The 21,221-nt window shown below is 42.4% G+C and overlaps 1 protein-coding gene across 1 annotated transcript; it reads left to right on the forward strand.

Annotated features, from left to right (window-relative positions):
- Positions 1-1,860: 1,860 nt before the first annotated feature.
- LOC141602295 (uncharacterized) lies at positions 1,861-2,505 on the forward strand. The gene has a single exon (XM_074422597.1). The coding sequence runs from the start codon at positions 1,861-1,863 to the stop codon at positions 2,503-2,505; it is 645 nt and encodes a 214-aa protein (XP_074278698.1).
- The last annotated feature ends 18,716 nt before the right edge of the window (positions 2,506-21,221 follow it).

Below are 21,221 nucleotides of genomic sequence, written 5' to 3' on the forward strand. Positions count from 1 at the left end.
CATTGACTCACAAATCTTTAGTCGGTAAAATCTTACCAAAACAATTTGGCGCCCACCGTGGGGCATTGTGGTTAAATCTTGGTTAAAATACCTCTTTTCGAAATATCCTAACATCTTTATAGTTGGTCATGTCAGGATTCAATCAGCACACATCAGGTCCGACGAGTACATCAGTGCGAACTCAAGTAGTAGGGGCGACGCTAGCAACCTCCGATGTTCCAACAACGGCGGTCCCTACCACCAGAGTGACTGAAGGCCAGGCTCAGCCTCAAGTATCAGCAAAGCCTCCTTACTCCCCAAAAATCACAGATCTGGGAGCAGGGAAGGCTGGAAAATCACCAGTTATTAATCCTATGCCAAAGCCTAATAAGGATGGGTGTCCGCAGCGCCCAGGATCACCAAGACACCTGATAGGAGCCCGTCTCCCAGGAGCATCACAACCGGATCCTAAGACAACAATTGCTCCAAGGGATGAGATCCTTGCAGCAGGCGGTGATGGGGTTACAAAGGAACAACCCATCCTTGCAGGAAAAGATAGATACAGTGTCACCCCTGGGAATGCCCCAGCAGATGGCAAGGTCAACACTCGACCAGGGGAATGCCAAGGAGTACTCAGGGAGGCTAATGCCACAAAATATAGTAACCAGACTCGATATGGATATGCTGCCACCAGGGGTAACCACACCACCTGAGCGAGTGTATCCGGCGAGAACGGAGGCCACCCGGCGATTCAACCACCGGGGGTCCTACCACCACCAAGGATGCCGCAAACGTACCCTATGGTACTCAATCCTGTAGGATTAGGAGCACTGACTCCAGATCCCATACCAAAAACCAGCAGTACGCCAGTGGTACCAGGGAGTAATCCAGGGGAACGTCAGAAAAACGACATCTCCGGGATGTGATCCTATATGCCATATACTCCGGACGATCGATTCGGGCCTATTGTGAACTCAGCACCATTACCTGGAAGTTACATGGTACCCCCTTACATGTCAGGAGGAACACCAAATCCATATGGGATCTACTCAGTATCCCACAACCAGAGTATGGGGATAAGAAGCCATGTACAATAACAGTTGCAGGATATTAGGTCTTTACTCGGCAAGGTTCCAGGGTTACCACGTCCCATGAAGGTAGCAACCTCGGAGTGCTATGCGGACTCCCCCTTCGTGGATAGCATTGCCCTTGTCAGCATGCCGAAGGGATTCACCACACCAACAATGACATTGTATGACGGAACGGAGGATCCGCTGGAGCACATCAACCAGTACAAACAGAAAATGATGGTGGTTGCAGCAACAGGGCCTGAAAAGGAGGCATGCATGTGCAAAGGATTAGGTTCCACCTTGTCAGGAGCTGCACTCCAATGGTTCATTAACCTTCCCAACAAGTCTATTTCCAGCTTCGAGGGGTTAGTGAATGATTTCAATCAACAGTTCGCAAGTAGCCGCAAGCCATAAAAATTATCCAGTGATCTATACCGGATCGTCCAGAGGTTCGAGGAGTCCACCAGGGATTATCTTGCCACATTCAATGTGGAAAAAATATCTATCCCTAGGTGCGACACTACAACAGCAGTCAATGCCTTCAGAAGGGGACTGCATCGCGACTCTGATTTGTAGAAGGATCTCACCAAGCACCCATGTGCCACTTTTGAGGAAGTCAAACAAATGACAAAGGCTACTTATCGCCTAGAGGAGGATGAGGATAGAAGGGACCTGTACAAAACATAGTCGTCCAGCAGAAAAATCACAACTGAGAAGAAGAACGAAAGAGCCAAACCCTACAGCAAGAACAGAGTGAACAAAGTCTCAGGAGAAACAGAGAGCACTGAGGCTCCATCTTAGCTCAGCGAGTATGGGTTCACCACTGGACTTGCTTGGGGTATTGAAGGCAATCACGGAACTAAGGCAGAGGGCCAGGTGGCCCAAGAAGCCTACCTCCATGGAGAACGACAGAAGAGATGCCAGCAAAAGGTGTGAATACCACAATGATATTGTCCACAATACAGAAGATTGTGTAGTACTACGAAAGGAAGTGAAGCACCTTACAAAGATCTTGGATGCTTGGATCACCCGCTCCCCAAGGGAGCGAAACAGAAAGGTCAATACTGCTAACCAGGCCCAACCATCCCCACCTCCACCTTACTCAAAGGTCGTGAGCGTCATCACAGGAGGGTCGGAGATATGTGGTCTCACTTATTCAGCAGCAAAGCGCCATGTAACTGAGACTAAAGAAGATAAACCAGAGTTCTCCCTTAGGGTTGGGAGACAGGATCTACCATCAATCTCATACGACGAGGCAGACATACCCGATGAGGCAGAACACCACCATGACGCCTTGATCATTAGCCTTTCTATAGGGAATTACCTTGTTAAAAAGATATTGGTAGATACAGGAATCTCCGTGAATCTAATAATGCCGGAAACCTTGAAGAATATGGGGTTTAGCGAGAAAGACCTGGTGAAGAAGGCAGTACCCTTGGTAGGTTTCAGCGGATAAACCAAACAGTCCCTTAGAGAAATAATGGTACCTACGTTTGCAGGGGGTATAAACAAACAGGTACGGTACGGTACTTGGTCATTGATGGTCCGTCAACTTATAACGTGATACTTGGCAGGCCTTGGATCCATGAAATGAAAGCGGTACCATCAACGTACCATCAGAGCCTGAAGTTCCCTACACCCTGGGGGTACATGAGATACGGGGAGATCAAAATGAAGCTCGGGATTGCTACAAGAACGCTTTAAAACCCACTGCAGCTGGTCCTACATAGCAGTTACAGAAACTGTGTGTTTAGAGGGAGTATATCGCACCTCCCCAGGAGGAACTCGACGAAGTAATCCTGGACCTGTTTTCGTAAGAACGATCTTGATAGGAGCTGATTGTGCAGACAACATCCGTGAGCAAATAATTCAATTTCTACGTACTAACATGGATTGTTTCGCCTGGTCCCATAGCGACATGATTGGCATAGATTCAAGTGTAATTACACACCGGTTAAACGTAGACCCCAGCTTTCCTCCAGTCCAGCAGAAAAGGCGGAAATTTGCTCCTGAAAGGAACGAGGTGATAAACCAGGAGGTAGACAACCTCCTGGCAGCAGGCAAGATCAGGGAAGTTAACTACCCAGAATGGCTCTCGAATGTTGTGGTTGTACCCAAGAAGAACAACAAGTGGAGAGCATGTGTCGATTTCACAAATCTTAACAAAGCTTGCCTAAAAGACCCGTTCCCTCTGCCGCACATTGATTCCATGGTAGACGCTACAGCAGGGCAAGAGCTACTGACCTTCCTTGACGCTTGGAGTGGGTACAACCAGATAAAAATGGACCCTAAGGATCAGGAGAAAACAGCCTTCAGATCTGACAGAGGATTGTACTGCTACAATGTGATGCCCTTTGGCCTCAAGAATGACGGTTCCACCTATCAGCGCCTGGTGAACAGAATGTTCAAGGAGGAGATAGGGAGAACAATGGAAGTCTAGATTGACGATATGGTAGTCAAATTCGATAAGGTAGAACAACACATGTCCCACCTGGAAAATACCTTCTCGATCCTCAGAAAATACCATATGAAGCTGAACCCCTGAAATGTACTTTTGGAGTCTCCTCAGGGAAATTCCTGGGGTACTTGGTGACGCAAAGAGGGATAGAGGCCAACACAGAGCAAATCAAAGCAGTACTCCAGTTAGAATCTCCTCAGAAGCCAAAGAACGTACATAGGCTCACAAGACGGGTAGCAACCCTAAACTAGTTCATATCAAGGTCCTCAGACAGGTGTCGATTGTTCTATAACATCCTGAGGAAGAGCCAGAAGTTTGAATGGACGCAGGAGCAAAAAACGGCGTTTGGGGGAGCTCAGCCAGCACCTAAGCACCCTTCCTCTTCTCTACAAGCCGTAACAGCAGGAGACCCACCGTATTTGTATCTGTCAATAGAGGCTACTGTAAGCGCTATCTTGGTATGAGAGCACGAAGGTGCGAGAAACCAATATACTATATAAGCAAGTCTCGTTACTTACAGAGACCAGGTACACATCTCTATAAAAACTCGTTTTAGCACTTATTATCGCTTCGTACAAATTGCGTCCCTATTTTGAGTCGGATAGAATTTCGATCGTGACCAACTACCCCCGAGAACCATAATGAGGAAACCCGAATCGTCGGGGAGAATGGTTAAGTGGTCTGTCCACCTAAGTGGGTACGACCTGAAATTTGAACCCGAACAGACCATAAAGTCCCAAACCCTAGCCGACTTTGTGTCGACTTTAGTCCCACCATTCAAGAACAAGCCGAAAAGTGAAATATTGACCCTAAGTGAGGCTAAAGGGGAGCAGGTTTTGGAATTAAAAGTTGATGGGGGCATCCAACACAAAGGGATCAGGAGTAGGGCTAGTCTTGAAATTACCTCAGGGGGAACAGATAATACAGGCAGTACGATGCGAGTTCAAAGCAATGAATAACGAGGCTGAATACGAGGCCCTAATCTTAGGACTCCAATTAGCCTTAGAAATGCAAATCAACTACATCAAGGTGTATCGTGACTCCCAACTGATTGTTAACCACGTGAATAACGTGTACACGGCCAGTGATCCTAAAATGGTAGCCTACCTGGAAGTGGCGAAGGAGCTCAAACTCCACTTTGCGTCCTTCCACATCCAGCAGATACCAAGGGGCAGTGGGTTCTATGCCATTCATACATGTCATGAAACCTGCCATACGCCATAATGAACAACAGAACGCCAGTAAGGCTGCAACCACCCAATGGACATACGAAATACGGATCATCATGTATTGCCACACCCCGGAAGAAAATGATGATTGACGCAAGCCTTACATTAGTTGGCTACGTGATGAGGTATTACCACCGACCGTAAAGACGCTAGGAGCTTCAAAATGAAATCCTCCGCATTCGTACTTATTTATGGTATCCTATTTAGGAAGTCCTTGGCAGGACCCTATCCGAGGTGCTTGAGCATACGAAGGCACGGGCGTGTGATGTGTGATATTCACGGTGGTGATTGTGGAAATCGCACAGCGGGGGTAGGAGCCCGTCCAACAAGACACTAAGGCACGGTTACTTCGGCCTACCATGAGGAAGGACGCCATAAATTACATCGAGAAAAGCGAGGAATGCCAAAGGCACGCTCTGTCGACCACCACCAACATAACATAACATATGCATCCAATCATCTCGCCATGGCCTTTTATGAAATGGGGAATGGACATTGTGGGAAAAAAGGACGTACATGCTGGCAATGACGGAATACTTCTCTAAATGGATAGAGGCGTAAGATTTTCCTCGATCCCGGAGAAGCATGTGATATCTTTCATCAAGAGGAACATAGTCATGCAGATATGGCATCCCTTCGAAATCATATGTGCCAACAGTCACAATTCATATCCAACAGTAACGGAAGACTATCGCGCGGTGGAACATCAAGTTGTTTAAGTCCGCTCCTAGGAATCCGCAGCCCAACGGTCGGGTAAAATCCAGCAACAAGATAATCATGAACAACTGAAAAGAAGGCTAGAGGAGATATGAGCCAAGCGGGCCGATGAGCTCCCCTTCGTGCTATGGTCCGATAGAACTAACCTCAAAGTGGCAACATGTCAAACACCATTGATCCGGTATATGGGGCGAGGCGTTATTCCCTCCGAGGTCTAAATACCGACGCATCGATATGCCAATGCCACCGAAGAGAGGAACAAGATAGAAATGGCCGGCACTTGATACCATTGATGAGCCAAGAACCCGCTCAAATCGGGATGGCGACTTACAAGCGAGACAACGACCGAGTTACAACAAAAATGTACTACGAGAACGCCGCAAGTAGGGGACCTGGTACGGGGAAGGTATTCCCAAACACCAAGAGTCAGAGTGCAGGTATATTCGTCTACAACTGGGAAGGTCCCTACCGCATAGAAGGCATCATGGGTAATGGGGCATAGAAGTTGGAGACTATGGATGGGGAAGCTGTCCCTAGATCCTGGAACATCATTCACCTTAAAAAGTATTATGTCTGAGGTTCCAGGTGCAGTATCCAGAAGTTCCACCTCCAAAAGGTACATCCCAGACCCTTGAATGCTAGCATTCGCACTTAAACCTTGAAATATGAACTAACTTGCTAAAAGTGTCTTTGATTAAGCAAACTATCACCCGAAGGGGAACAACCCAGAATCCACTTGATGGAGCCGACTCACTCTCTCACAAGGTACATACGCAAAGAACTAATCATTTTATTTCGTCATCGCCCTGACTGTACCACCTGCATTGGTCTAGCAGTAACATCTCTTTTGACAGCAGGAACAACTAAGTCACCAGGCAAGGTCTTTCGTTCAGTACGCACGTGCTAAGTCCCCTTGATTCAGCAGGTACTACTAAGAAAATGACAACTTACAACGTATCTTTCAAATCCTTTGAGTCAAAACCCTTTTTCTTATTTTACTTGGTGTCAACTTCACAGGTGTCACAACGAGCAAAATGTGGAAGTAGCGTACTTAGAATTTCAAACGGCCAAAATGAAACTCTCTTTCTTTTAAGTTGTTGTAAAAATTCTGGGGGAACACACTTTGTGCTCCCTAAACTATTTTGGATTTATGAAATTGCTTCCATTTTTAATTGTATCATTGTTTTTGGATTGAATGTGGATATGGTATGTTGAATATTAAGGCAATGTCCTAGTAGCCTAACTGATGAACAGGAACTAGCAGAATGTTCCTCCTGCAGGAAGTACCCAATGTGCGCGTGGTCGAAACAGAGGGATTCGAGCATCTTGATGGACGAAAGCTCCCTGAACCATCATAGACACCTCAACAAGTACGGCCAAGCACACAAACAGAAAGAACGAAAAATTGCTAGCAAAACAATAGAAGGAACAAAACGAAATTTTCATAAACACCCCTCAGCAGGGGGAACTTGAAAAGAAAATATTTGTTGCCCCTCCTACGAGGCAAAAACAAAAGAGTACTTAAAGGTGCCCAAAACCACCAGGCACCAAGAGTTAGATTACAATGGGCCACCACACAGGGTGCCCAACAAAACATCAAGATAAAAAAAAACTAAAATTTAAATGCCTAAACTAGGCAGCAGCAGCAGAATCTGGGGCGGCATCAGCAGGAACATCCACAGGGATGTTAGGCTCCCAAAGAGCCTCTCCCCGGATGGACCTTCCCCTTCTCGGGCAACGAGCTTCGTTCTTGACCTCCTCAACTGACGTGACAGCTGGTTGTTTAGTCCTAGCACTGGTCTCTCCATCATCACCACCCAGAAAGTCATTGATGAGGCTGAAGTCCGGCTTGACTAGATATGCAACATTGAATAGCCGTTCCTCCTCAGCAAGGTCCCAGTTGGAGTGCTCACCCGCCTCAAACTCCTTGATGCATTTGATCTTTTTTCCCATGCGGAAACCAATGTAGAGTCCAAGAGCAGGTGCTTCAGTAGCTCCACCTCCTTGTGAGGCTCTTTCATGCGCACTTCTGCCACCCTCCTCTCAAAGATCCATTTTGCTTCTAGCAGTGCCTTCTCCTCGATCGCCTTCTTCTAGGCAGCCCCTTCTCTCTCTCCTAGCCGGATCTACTTCCACCATTCCCAGGTTGACGTTAAGATTGTTCACCTCCCCCATCAATCTGGCAACCTCCCTACACAGGAACAGGCCATCCTGCAAAACCTGCAAGAGGAACAGTCAGCAGCACGAACAGAATGGACTAGTGAAACATAAAGGGAATTAAAAAAGGTACCTATAGGGTGCGTCCAGGAGCCTCATCTAGTACAACAGGAAGAGGGGTATTTCCCAGAGAATGAACAGCAGCAGGGAGCAGGAACTATTCCATGTGAGGCCAGAGAGGCACCCCGCTGGAGCCATACCCCTTAGGAAGGCGGATTACAGTGGAAGTATTGGGCGGGGGTGACCTAGGAGCCACTGCAGCCAGAGGAGCAACCTCAATAGGGACAGGCGTGCTAACCGTCTCCTTTTCAGCAGGGAGCGATGACCTCTTCCTGGGAGAAGGACCGGAGGAGGCAGAAGCAACTTGCTTCCTCTTTACAGGAACACAGTTAGAACATAAGCACAAATGATCATATAGCAAGAATGAAAACCCATAAAAAATAAAGCCATACCAGACGACATCTGGAATTCGGCAGCTGGGGGTTCTTGCTGAATGGTGGAGGTGCCAACTTCCTCTTCCACCTCTTCCTCTTCCTCTCCTTCCTTATCTTCTTCTCTCTCCTCTTTCTCCTCTTGCTCTTCTTCACTAATGTCAAGAGGCACGGATGCAGATGCACCAACAGGGGAAGAAAGTACACTAGGGTAAGAACGAGTTGCAATAGGGAGAGCAAATAAACGGCTAACCACGCTATAATCTCTTGAGGGAACTGGCTGATTCAAACCTACATCAGTACACCAGTAAGAACATTAAGGTAAAAGAAAAACAACAGACGCCCAGAAGCCAAAATTACCTTTAGAGGCCCCCCATTTATCAAATAAGTACTCGTGGGTAGGGGTAAGACAATCAATCTTAACAAAAATGAATTTTGTATTCCAGCCTTCATCCCTCACTTTGAGAGGAAGGATAACGCTAGGGTTACTGCGGTCGTAGGACCTCAAGGTGATAAGCCCGACAACAAAGGGCCTGAAAGTATAGAGCAGGACGAGGTCACCCAGTCCAATCCCTAGATCGTGATCCTCAGCAAGGATATAGAGCGAGACCAGAACACGCTATGCATGAGGCGCAAGCTGGCAGATAGCCAACCTATATTAGCGCATACCCAACCGGGATTATGGGCATCCGGCGCCTCCCCAGGCTGAGGAATGTGAATCTCGACCTCCTGCCCAAGGCCAAACCTCTCTCTCACCTCCTCGAGGGGGATGTCAGCAAAGCTGGAATCGTACAGATAGTGATCTGTGAGGATCCCAGAGGATCGGAAGGGAGAGAGAGCAGCAGCAGGTGGACCCCCACGGGGAGAAGGAGGAGGAGAAGGAGAGGTGCAGCGGATAACCTTTTTTACCATGATTGCATTGTTTAGAGGCAAAATAATTAAGAGAGAGGGAAGAAAATAAGGGGTTTACCTTGTGGATAGGGCGATCTTATAAGAAGGGAGGGAGAGTAAAGGGTTTTAGGGAGAGAGGTTAATAAAGACGGGAATAAAGGAAGTGGGAGGGGGAGGGGTGTATTTATAACCGAACCGAGTTAAGGGAGGGAGTTAAAAGAAGGGAGTTAAGGGAGGGAATTAGGCTGGGGGGAATCGAGGGAAAGGAGACGTGGGGGAGGTGGGGAGTTACTGAGACTGATTGGACCTCTAACGGTCAGACTCAGAGGATAATAATGCAAGTGGACTGATGTCACGCTATGACATCACCTCTACATGCAGCGTCCATGAGGGAAGCAACTCCCAGCATCCATCGAGCAAGAATAGAACCTGGCAGTTGCTTGGGGGTAATTGTATGGGTAAAAAAACCCTCTCATTTTCATCATGACATGGCAACTCGCTATTGGTAAAAACAAAGGCACACGGATCAATGACAAGGCAGTAGGCTGCTAGACGCAAGGAAGAATAAGGGAGGATGAACCTGGACATTCAAGTAATACGAAAGCCACGGTTGAACTAAATAGCAAACAGCCAGCAGGAATGTTGAAATGGTCAGCAGGAACATTGCGGTTATCAGCAGGAGCTTTGACCAAGCCAGCAACCACTTCCTATTTCATAGGGAGTGGAGCATATGGTTGAGCATATGTAGGGAGCACGTGCAACCACTCCAAGAAAGGCTATAAAAGAGCAACAAACATCGAATTCAAGGCATTCTTCATTCCTCATTCACTTGACTCGAAGAAACATCATTCACCAACCTGCAACACTCAATAATTAACACACTTAGGATCATATACACCATTTGTATCATTTGTACTTTGCCATTTGGAGTTTTTCTATTGTTCCTCCTGATTGTTCCAGCTAGGTTTATCCTCGAATACTATTATTACTAGTGGATCATTGGCGGGATACCATTCCCCCCGCGGTTTTTCCCACATTTTGGGTTTCTCGCGTCATCATTTTGCTTGTGTCATTTGTCTCTCTTTCTTTTTCGTTTGCTTTTCTCTCGTACTAGTTGTTTACTTTCATTCTCGTTATGTTCTTACTACTGATATGCTTAAGTCTTTAATATCATATTTGAATTGGAATAGCCGCATTGACTCACAAATCTTTAGTCGGCAAAATATTACCGAAACAGTTGTCATTGCTAACTCTTGTCATATGTTTGAAATCTTGTCTTGAAAATTTTGTTCCGAAAAATTTGAAACATTAACATTCATGGTTAAGTTTTGATTTTCTCTGTTGGTAACGGCATGTATTATTGTGAATCAAAATTTCACCTTAAAATGTTGTCCACGTCTTTTGAAGTTTCATTGTAAAATGAATGATTTTGATATTTGCACTCGAGACTTTATCCAATTGTTTCTTGGTATTTAGTGCTTATGGACGTTGTGTTGTGTTGTAATAAACTAGCAATTTTGCCATAAAAAATGTTTCAAGATTTGGCATTTCTGTTAGTTTTACGGACGAATTCGATTTTTATACTCCATTTATTTTTGTCTAACTATGTCATAAAGATTCAAATGTTGTTTAATAATGCTATGGATGGTCTTAGATCGAGAATATCACCTTAAAATTTTGCCCAACATTTTTTTTATATACATACCATGGTATATAAGATTAAGTTTTGAATTTGGTATTTGAGACGTAGTTTCATTGTTTCGTAGTGTTGGAATGTTTGTTAATAATGTGTTGTTTTGCTTCTATATGGATGGGTCGTATAGTTTTGAAGAGTAAAGACGTGTAGATAAATTGTTGAGTGATAGCTTTGATGAGGCTAGTTGGGCAAATGTTAATAATTTGTGATGAATGGTGCTGTATTTGAGGGCTATGAGTGTGCAAGATGTGTGTTTTTGGGATTAATGTAAGTTTCATTTGAGTTCGATTTAAATCTTGTAAGTAGGTAGGTGTATGATTCATGTTTGGAAAGTAGGAGTAGTAGGAAGTGACTTTAGCTTGCGTAAGGTGTTTTGGAATTGAGTAAGATAATTGTATGAGGTGATTGTGGATAACGAGTGATGAGTGATCTAAGGTGAGTATTTGTTGAGTGTTTGAACTTATGGATACTGAATGGGGTTTGGGTTGTATATTAAGGAATATTATTGTTGAACATGACTTGAAAATTTTAGTGGAAGAGTGAGAAAGTAATTGAGGTACCTAAGCGTTAAATAGGATGATAACTTGGGTCGTTAATAGTTGTAGGAATGTGTAAATGGAATTTCAGGATTGATGAGAATTGAAATATGGCACAAGAATTTATGAAATAAGAATATAAGGGAGTACTAGGTGGAACTTGGAGGTGATCAATGAGACTGGACGGTGAGAGATGTCTAGTAAAAGTCGTAGTAAGAAATTAATGGTGAAACTAGTAGAAAGTTATTGTACATGCATGATATGGTAATTGATGGTTATATTATTATACCAACGTCGGTTCTTCGGGGAGCATTACTTTGTGAAATAAAAGACGAGGTTGTCCGTTGAGAGTCGGTTTTCGGGAAATGTTATTTTGCGAGAAAGAGTTGTAGATGTAGCACTACCAAATTGGTCACCATGGTTATGAATTTAGAATGCGATATGTGATACATGTGGGCCAATTGTGTGGTTAGGATATTTTGATCACTTGTATTATATCGTATGACCGTTTGATTTAAGTAGGTGAGTATAAGTGTGAAAATAGTTATGTGAGACTTTGACCCTATGAGTGGCGGTTTAGATGTTTGTAAAATTGCCTCCCAATCGTCAAGTAAAGCGCCGTGGTATACATCGTGAGCTTGTTATAGTATTTTGTTGAGTTAAAATGTTATTATTGTCTTAGGTGGTATTAATACGATGTCTATGATATTGCGTAGATGCGGTGAGTGTTAATATGATTAGGGTGTTTGACACTATTGTGCGTTTATTGGTGACGGTAGCGTGATGCCATCATCGGGTGTATTGGGAATGCAATGCTTAGGAAATAAATTTTGAAATATCATGTTGTATCATGTTTTGTTTTAAGTTGAGTTGAAATAATGGCAATAGGCCGTGGGTTTGCTTTAATTGGGTTATTTGATGACGTATTAGTCACCATCGGAGCCTATTCGCATTTGTGCGATGAAATAAGGAAGTTTGGAACCGAGTTGAGAATAAAGACAATCTGCCCCAGGTGACACTTTACCGAGTGCACCATGCACTCGACCGAGTGCATGGTCTGCATTAACCCTTGTTGGTTGATATTTTACCGAATATTGAGCATGTACCCTTATTTCGCGGTTTATATTAGTTGACTTGTGCTTGGATAAGCATGTTGACCTCGCATAGGTGATATGTGTGAATAGTTTACGCTGAAATTGATGATTCGACATGAATGGATTTATGACGGAAATAATGTGATAATCTTGTTTGATATATGTTATTCGACGTGATTGAATGTGTAAAAGTAAGAAGAAATATGCAAATTATGTGTTGAATAGTGATCATTTTCATGGTTGTGTATTGTGGTCTTCCGTATGAGTTAAAGTGTTGATGATGGATGTGAAAGGATATGGAAACACATGTGTGATCATGTGGTGGATTGGACGCGGTACATGCGTGGCATGGTGTGTGGAAATGGAAGTGTTGTTTATGGTTGAGTCACATTATGAGTAATTTTTGCATTAATTGATTGTTTCTTAGAGTCCGCATATTGGTGATTGATGTGTATACGTCTGAATGTAAGATAAATAAAGTGATATAGATACGTAATAATAATCGAGTTATACCCCGTGATAGATATGTATTCATAACCAACATGAATGGGAGTTAGTTATGGGATTATAGAGTGGGAACAGTGGGTTTGACCTGACACTTGACCTTTGGGAGACTTGTAGATGGGGGATTAGATCAATGGAATTATAACTACATACGGTTTTATTATGGAATTACAATGAGTAAGGGAGAGTGTTGAACCTGGAACATAGCCATTTGTGGAGTTTGGTAATAAATGTATGAGAACACTTTATAAGGGTTGATAGTTGAACTTCGGGACGATGTTCTCTTTTAGGGAGAGTGAATGTAACAATTTGGAAATTAAGGAAAGAGAAAGTACGGAATGTGAGAAAGTAATGAGAGTGGAACAAAGAACCTTGACGTGAGAGTGATAATTATAAATAACGTATATGGTTGATAAGCATGTAAGGCGAGAGAGAGTGCATGAGAGTAGAGAGTAGAGAGTGGGGCGAACTTCGGGGACGAAGTTCATTTTAAGGGGTGAAGACTATAATACCCCGTATTTTATAATTATATATTTTATATTGTTTCTACAAATTATGTATGAGACGAAATAATAAAATAATAATAAAAATTATTATAAGTGGTAATGATAATAATAATAATAATAATAATAATAATAATAATAATAATAATAATAATAATAATAATAATAATAATAATAATAATAATAATAATAATAATAAGTTGTAATGATAATAATAATAATAATAATACATAATCCGATACATGAATACATATACGTATACTACCTTGTATATATATATATACCCCCACCTTATCCATTCATCTTATCCATTCCATATCTCAACACAATCTCCACTCACACCACTCATCCTTATCTCATTCCCTTATCCACCACCAAAATTTTAGAGAGAAAGAGAGATTAGAAGAAAATGGAGGTTCCTCCGCCTCGAGATCGTAAGATAAAATCGACTTAAACTTGTTTATATATTATTTAATTTATACCGTTGACCCGCCTTCACTCCGACTCGCCCCTGGCCGTCTTTGACCACTCCGTTGACCACCATTGACCACCAAAAACCGAGTTTGACCAACTTGTTTTACGGGTATATGTTGTTATTGTGTGACCGTCTTAAGACGGATTTTTGACCCACCTTTTGTGATTATTTTGGACTGATGTTGGGTGGTCCTTCTCATGGGTTGAGAGAGGGGTTGTAGTGGTGGTCATGGGGGCAGAATGGGTGGTAGAAAATGGGATTGAATAGGGGCATACGGGATTGGGTGTTGTTGATGTCGACTGTGTTGTTGTCGGTCGTTATTGCTGCTGTGTGTGTCGTGGTAGGGTCTGTAGGGTCGTTGTGGGTCCACCGTGGTGAGGAGAGTCGAATGGTGGGCATGGGTGGCCGTTGGTAGCGGCATATGTGGTGTTTTGGGTGGTGTTTGTTATGTGTATGTAGTCAGTTGTGCTGCTGTTTGTTGCTATTGTTGGCTGCCGTTTTGAGGCTCATTGGTGGCTATTGGTGGGCGTGAGTGGTAGCTAAGGAGAGGGTGGTTATGGGTGGTGGTGTTGGTCATGAATGTGGCAGTTGTAGGGGATGTTTCGGGGACTGTTTTGAGGGTGTTTCGGCGGTTGTCCATCACAGTTACACAGTGTATCGTGGGGGGTGTTTGAGTGGGCGTTAGCGTGATTTGGGTAGATTTTAAGACGGGATTTAATTATTAAATAACGGGTGTGAGTGAGTCGGGTTGAACCTTGTTTAACGGGTTATGCGAGTCGGGATTTGAATTTAATTATATAATTATATAATGGTATTTGAATTAGATTAGTTAGTAACTAGGTTAGACCCCGTGCATTAAATGCATGGCTTATCAAGTTTTTTTTTTATTTCTACTAAATTACATATATAATAATGGTATTTCATTAGTTGTTCATTTTTGTCATCCTTGCATTTTGCCTTGAGAAATAAAAAGTTGAAATCGAAAATTAATTAAAAGAATTGAGTAGCATGTTGAAATGTATTTTTATAAATAATATTTTTTATAACGGAAACATAATGATTCCAATTTATAAATTTTCTCAATTTTGTGTCTCGAAAGTAATTAAAACGGTTTATAATTTTGTTTCATACATAGTACCAACCTTAGTCATTCTCGAATAAAAGAATTAGTAAAATAATTAATAAATCATAGTTTGATACAATTTTTTTATTAAAATATTTTAATTAAAAGATAATTTGATGAAAAAATTAAACTTAAAGAAAAGATAATATGATTATTTCATAACAATAATCCAGACTATTAACCGTCTTCTTGTAATAATCCGCACTTTAATTTAACTCAAATTACACCATAGTATTACCATTCTCTTCTCATATTGTACCGAGCTCATTTTTTACCGGTAAAAACCAGTCTATCATCCGGTAGATTTTTTATTATTATTTTTACAAGTGTCCTTCATCCTCCTCCATTAACACTCCCATCACCAACCAGTCAACCAGCAGTCCATCACCACTGAAGAAACCTCAACCCCGCCAACCACCACACCATAACAGCCACCGTTGCCTCCAGAATGGAACCACCTTCATCGTCAATCACCCATTTACCCATTCTTTATCTGTAATTTTTCTGCTTATGTAAAACGCTTGCCTGTAATTGGGTTTTTTTGTTAATCAATTTGTTGGAGATAAGCGGAAGATTAGGTGGCTTACATAGTCAAATGATTGGCTGTTGCGTTGAGCATTCAATATGTGTAGAGATATAAAGGATGCCCACGGACATAAACTTATCTCATAAGTGGGTTTTTTGTCAATCAATTTGCCGCATAAGTGAAAGTGTGAAGGTTACTAACAGAAAGTTGAAATTTTTTGATGATTAGATAGTCTAGGTTGTAGATTATGAGAAAACATTTAAATTTTTGAGCTTGTTTTTTGTGCAAAATGGAAGAACGCTTATGACTTTGGAGTTGGGACGATGGTTTAGAGGGTCTGAAAACGATGAGATTGCTCATGATGTAGTGTCGACGTGTCGTTATGGGGGATGTAGATGGTTGTGGTGTTGTCGGCAGGTGGATGGTGGAGGCATTGGCAGCGGTTGGATGGGGGAGGTTACTGTGTTTGTGACATGATAAGGAATTAGAGATGGGTAGGTGGATGGTTTTTGTACTTTGAGGTGATATGGTTAAATGAATTAAGGAAGGTAACTTGATAAATAGGTAGTTGGTTACCGAGTTTAATACAAGAGAACAGATGCAATAGTATGGTGTATTCTGAGTTAAATTAAAGGTCGGAGTAATATAAGAAGGAGGCTAATAGTTTGGATTATTCCTATAAAACAATCCAAGATAATAAGTTAATGAAATAAATTATAGTTACCTTACTTAGTTAATGTATACATAATTGTTATTAGCTACCTTATTTAGAAAGATGCTTTTTGGATGAAAAATTTGTGAGGATGCCTATTCATTTAGTAAATAGGGTATCCGGTTGGCTTCCAGCACCCCGACGTCTGGGGCGTGTCTCGGCACTGTTTGTGGTTGTTGGTATGTATGGGCGTGTCCCGGTACTAGTCGTTTGATAGCATGTCATTATATCATAGTCATGTTGCATATTCACACACCTGTGTCGTGTCACACTTTATTTATTGATACTCACAAGTGTTGTGTCCGCATAATTGTCACTTATTTCATGGGTGTCCTGTGTCAATCCATATGATATTTCCGATCACATGGGGAGCAGGTTAAGTACAGGTTTTACTTGTTGACGTGAACGGGATTTGGATGGTAGTCGACTTGTAATTTGTATTGCTCACATTTATTCATTTGTTTATGGTTATGTATGTGGACATAGGCCACCCCTAACGCCAAGCCAATCCGTGGACATGCGACAGTCTGAAAGCTACGCTCGGTGACGTAAAAATGCTTTTGAACGGATCGCTTTAGATCGGTCGGTTTCGTATCGGCAAGGGTTTCGAAATGATGTTAGAGATGTTCGGAGTCGCCACCAAGCAATTGTGGGATGCTTGGAAACCGTTCGAATCCACTTTATACCTAGGTCAATCAAGGCAAAAAGCGGCGTTTGACATAGGTACTAAAGATAAGGAGTCGCCATTCTTTAGCATCCTATCTCTAGAATGACTCTCGTTCGCCTTAGATAAGGTCGTCCACTATCCAGAGTTTCTGAGTAAGAGGTGAAGATAAGTATTTGGAAGCCCTTTAATCGGACACCCAATCCCGCCCGCGATAGCGGCCTCTACTGATCGATCTTGGTTGGTTAAATGCAAAAGTTGATAAAACGGGTAAATGCCTAAATGCGCATCCACAAGTTTAAACCTAACATGTGAGCTTTCTATGTCGATTTTTTATCCAAAATATCAAGTAATTGATCTCAATTTGGATTTAGTGTTGATTTGCATGCAAGAAGGAAATTAAACATCCATTTACCGAGTTAGGTTTATGGTGCATAACGTGATCCATTCGTTTTAAAAAGGCGTTTTGCAAATACAATAAACTGCGGACTTATCAATCTGGTCCGTCCTGTATTCGGGTTAACCGCAGTCAGGATCGTCGAAGACGAGTGCTGGAAAGGAAGCAGAACCTGCATCCGGCAGCCTATTGAGGCGCGAGCCTTAGGGCAATACATAAGGCCCTGTCCAGGTTTGAAAACTGTAAATCGGTTGGCCTGTTTAGGCGCGAGGTGGCAGACGACCCAAAGGGGTGTCTCCTGGTTGTTGAAAGCGTTTGTGAAATGGTTTGTAAAAGGGTATTTGAACCCGTCTTTGTTGAAAAGGTCGTTTAGTCCGCTTTGTGTCAATATGAAGAACAAGACTTGAATAATCATCATTGAGTTTATGATATTCGATGTCGGGTTCGGCTTTGCAAGCTTGACATGAATAGTTTTGAATAACATTTATTATGAACTAATTGTTTTAAGTTCATTGTTTTGTAATTAGCCAATGTTCATCATCGTAATCGGGTTTAAACCGACATGGTATGTGGAACCAAGAATGATTATGCATGTATGACTAATATGGTTGTTTTTTAAATGTAAACAAATGAATAAAAGATTTTAATATACCTTTTAAAATGTAATTAACCAAATATTATCATCGAAACACGGATTAAACGGTCATGGTATGAGGAACCAAGGGTGAACATGATTATGATTAAAAAGATTTCATCATAAAAATGATTTTAAATGGTAAAAACCGGTTGCAAAATGAAATGAAAATGGAAAGAATAAACTCAAACACGTTTGAGTTCTGATCTGGATAGGCCATTGAGGCGCGAACCACCTAGTTGTGACTAGGGGCTTCTGTTCCAGGTCAAAACTCAGTTTTGGCTCATTCGATCTATATTTTGGACTATGTTATTCATGTTTTAGCATATTAAAGTCATAAAAACAGATAAAAGAGGATTAGTTACACCCTCATACTTACATGTTAAGTTGAAGACGAGAAATCGACAGAAGTGTAAAAACTTGTTAGGTCGGAAAACTCGGTTGAAAACCGTTTTTGCAATGTAAAGAGTGTTTGTTTTGTTAAGTGATTGTGTAGTTGGTCGAAGTGGTCAGTCAAGTGATTTAATGCACAATGACGGTACCAAACAATGTGTATGGCTTGTATTTCTAATCGGTAGGTCGAAGATACGTGTCGGTTTGTGACTTAAGAAGTCGAGTCTAGAACTTTAAGGGAGAAATGAGGGGGCGGACACTCGCGTACTTGAAATGGTGGCATTTGAGGGGTATTTATAGAGGATTGAGTGGTTGTGTGCATTTTGAGCGACGTGGCCACATGGGCTACTCGAAGAGGCGCAAGCCATTTCTAGGGTCTTCGAGCTATCTTGTCACTATCACGTACTTGAAATAATAATTTGTTCTATCCTAGGTTTTGGATGTCATGATTGTAGTACTTGACCATTCAAGTATACCGGGTATACTTAACATGGAAGCTTTGTGATGTTTGTTTATTGTGTTTGACTCGGTTTGACTCGTTGTTGGAGTTGGATTGGAATTTTGAGTTAATTTTTGGTCGACTGGCCGTTTTGACTCTAGTAGTGTCATTCTGACCCCGTCATCATGCATAGACACTCCAGGTACTTTTTGAAAAGCTTTGAAAATGTTTTGTTTTCGAAATCGTTTTGAGTTTTCCGACGTATAGTTATACAAAATTGTCGATTAAACGTAGTGATTCCTAAGCATGTTGTAGTCCGATAATCATCCGGTGTTTGTTGGGGATTCAACAGATAATGGGTATCTATAGAGCCCCCACTTTGACTGAGGCTTGTACATGGCGAAAGTCAAAGTATAGCCCCAAGTCAATCGAAGATTACAACCGGGCCAATGACCTGCCGTCGGGAAGGGTGACCCCAAGGCGACTCGGGGATACGATTCAAAGACCCGTCATCGGGAACAGTTTAGAGTCTGTCGACTGTTCTGTGGGTCATTTAGAGTTCGTTAGACTACGTATAAAGGCTCGCCAACCATAAGAAGGAGTCATACCTGAGGTATCTTTGGGATATGTCCTTGAATTATTCCTTGTTTGCCAGCCATCGGGAACAGTTTAGAGTCCCATTTGTTCGTGTGGGTCATTTAGAGTTCGTTAGACTACGTACAAAGGCTCGCCAGCCGTGTTGAAGGTGCGTTTTGAGGCTTGCCAGCCAGGTTGAAGGTGCGTTTTGAGACTCTCCAACCATGTTGAAGGTGCGTATTGAGGCTCACCATCCATGTTGAAGGCGCTTTTTGAGGCTTGCCAGCCATGTTGAAGGCGCGTTTTGAGGCTCCAGCCATGTTGAAGGCGCATTTTGAGGCTCGCCAGCCATGTTGAAGGTCAAAATGATCGACTACAAAAAATAGCCGTGTTGGGCGGGCTTATTTTGAGAGGTTATTGAGTTAGTGGGCTCCGTGGGGAGATCTCTGGTATCCTGCTGGGGATTTTCGGTGTTTATATTGGATGTTTGTGGCGCCGGAGAGGTAGGATTTTTGTAGTTCGAACCTGGCTCCTGTGGACGGCGGTCTCTGTTATACTCGTTCGTAGTTTCGAATTTCGAAGAGGTAACGGTTTTTACTACCGTTGCTCGGAGTTTGTAAAAATAGCGAATGTGAAAATCCGCCAATTGCTGTTGGTTTGGGATGCTAACGGTTTTTAATTCCGTCATCCTGTGACTTGAAATTTGAGAAAATAGGTAATTAGAATTTCACAATTGTTGTTTGAAAAGGCGATGGCTTTTAATGCCGTTGTTTAAAATTGTGGAAATAACAAACTTGAATGACGATATTTCATTTTCTTGACAGGCGGCGGTTTTTAATTTCGCCGTTTGAAATTTGTGAAAATAGCGAATTTGAATTTCACTATTTTGTATTTTGTGTTTGGAAAATGACGGTTTTTAATTCCGTCGTTTGAAGTTTGTGAAAATAGCGAATTTGAATTTCACTATTTGTACTTGTTTGAAAATGAAGGTTTTTAATTCCGCTGGTTGATTAGGAAATTTGTGTGGAAATTGGAAAATTTCGCTGAACAAGCAACGAACACCCCAAAGAGGCGCAAGCCATCTTGCGATGTAAGGGGCCTCCCTTTTTTTCTGTAAAAAGACACGAGGGGGCGTTGCTCCTCATTATCTTCGTCTTCCTCGACCAAACTCGCAAAAATCCAACAAAATCGCCATTTTCGACTTCGTTCTTTGCTTGTTTTCGTGCCTCAAACATCATGTCATCTTAAGGTATGTAAATCCTCTTAATTTGTTTGTCTTTTTGTTAATTGAATTAGGGATAAACCCTAACCTTCTCGAAATTGAATTGGGCGTTTTTGTTTGTCCCATTTTCGGGTAAAATTGGTGATTGCATTAGGTTAGAAACCTGTTTAGGAGTATAGAGGTGCTTTTATTTTGCATTTTGGTCCCCACTCCCGCTCTCTAGGAACAAAAAACGCGAGTAGACGAGAGATCGTCGTATTTCGCGATGTTGTGTTTGTTTTTTTGAGTTGCGTGCCCCACTAGGTTGCATTGTAGTCGGGGAAAAACGTCTTTGCCATGTTGGACCTTCGTTGGGAAAAATTCATCAGAATTCATCCATGATCGTTGCTGAATTCTGATGAATGGGGGTCAACATCAGGGTGGCACCCTATGTCGTGGCTCTTTGTTATCGCTGAATTCCGAACATTAGGGGTTAATGTCGGGGTGTTGCACTGTGTCACAATTCCTGTTCATCATGTCGTCCAAAGTCTGCCAGACACTTTTTCCTTTTTTTGTTACGGAGTAGGAAAGAGTGATTACCGTCATGGTAACCACCTCTGCTTCCGCTGTTACTCCTTTCTTTTCCATGTTGTTCCCTTTCTTTCCTGGTTAGAAGGATAGAGAGTGCTTCGTTCGGTAGGTGGCGGATAGCCCCCAGTTCATTGTTTTAGGCCAGTGTTTGTATGATAAATACTT

The sequence above is a fragment of the Silene latifolia genome, chromosome 9 (genome assembly GCF_048544455.1).
Source record: "Silene latifolia isolate original U9 population chromosome 9, ASM4854445v1, whole genome shotgun sequence".
Taxonomy (NCBI): Eukaryota; Viridiplantae; Streptophyta; class Magnoliopsida; order Caryophyllales; family Caryophyllaceae; genus Silene; species Silene latifolia.

Excerpts from the sequence above, each read along its gene's own strand:
- LOC141602295 (XM_074422597.1), top strand. The coding sequence starts at position 1,861 with ATGGGTTCACCACTGGACTTGCTTGGGGTATTGAAGGCAATCACGGAA.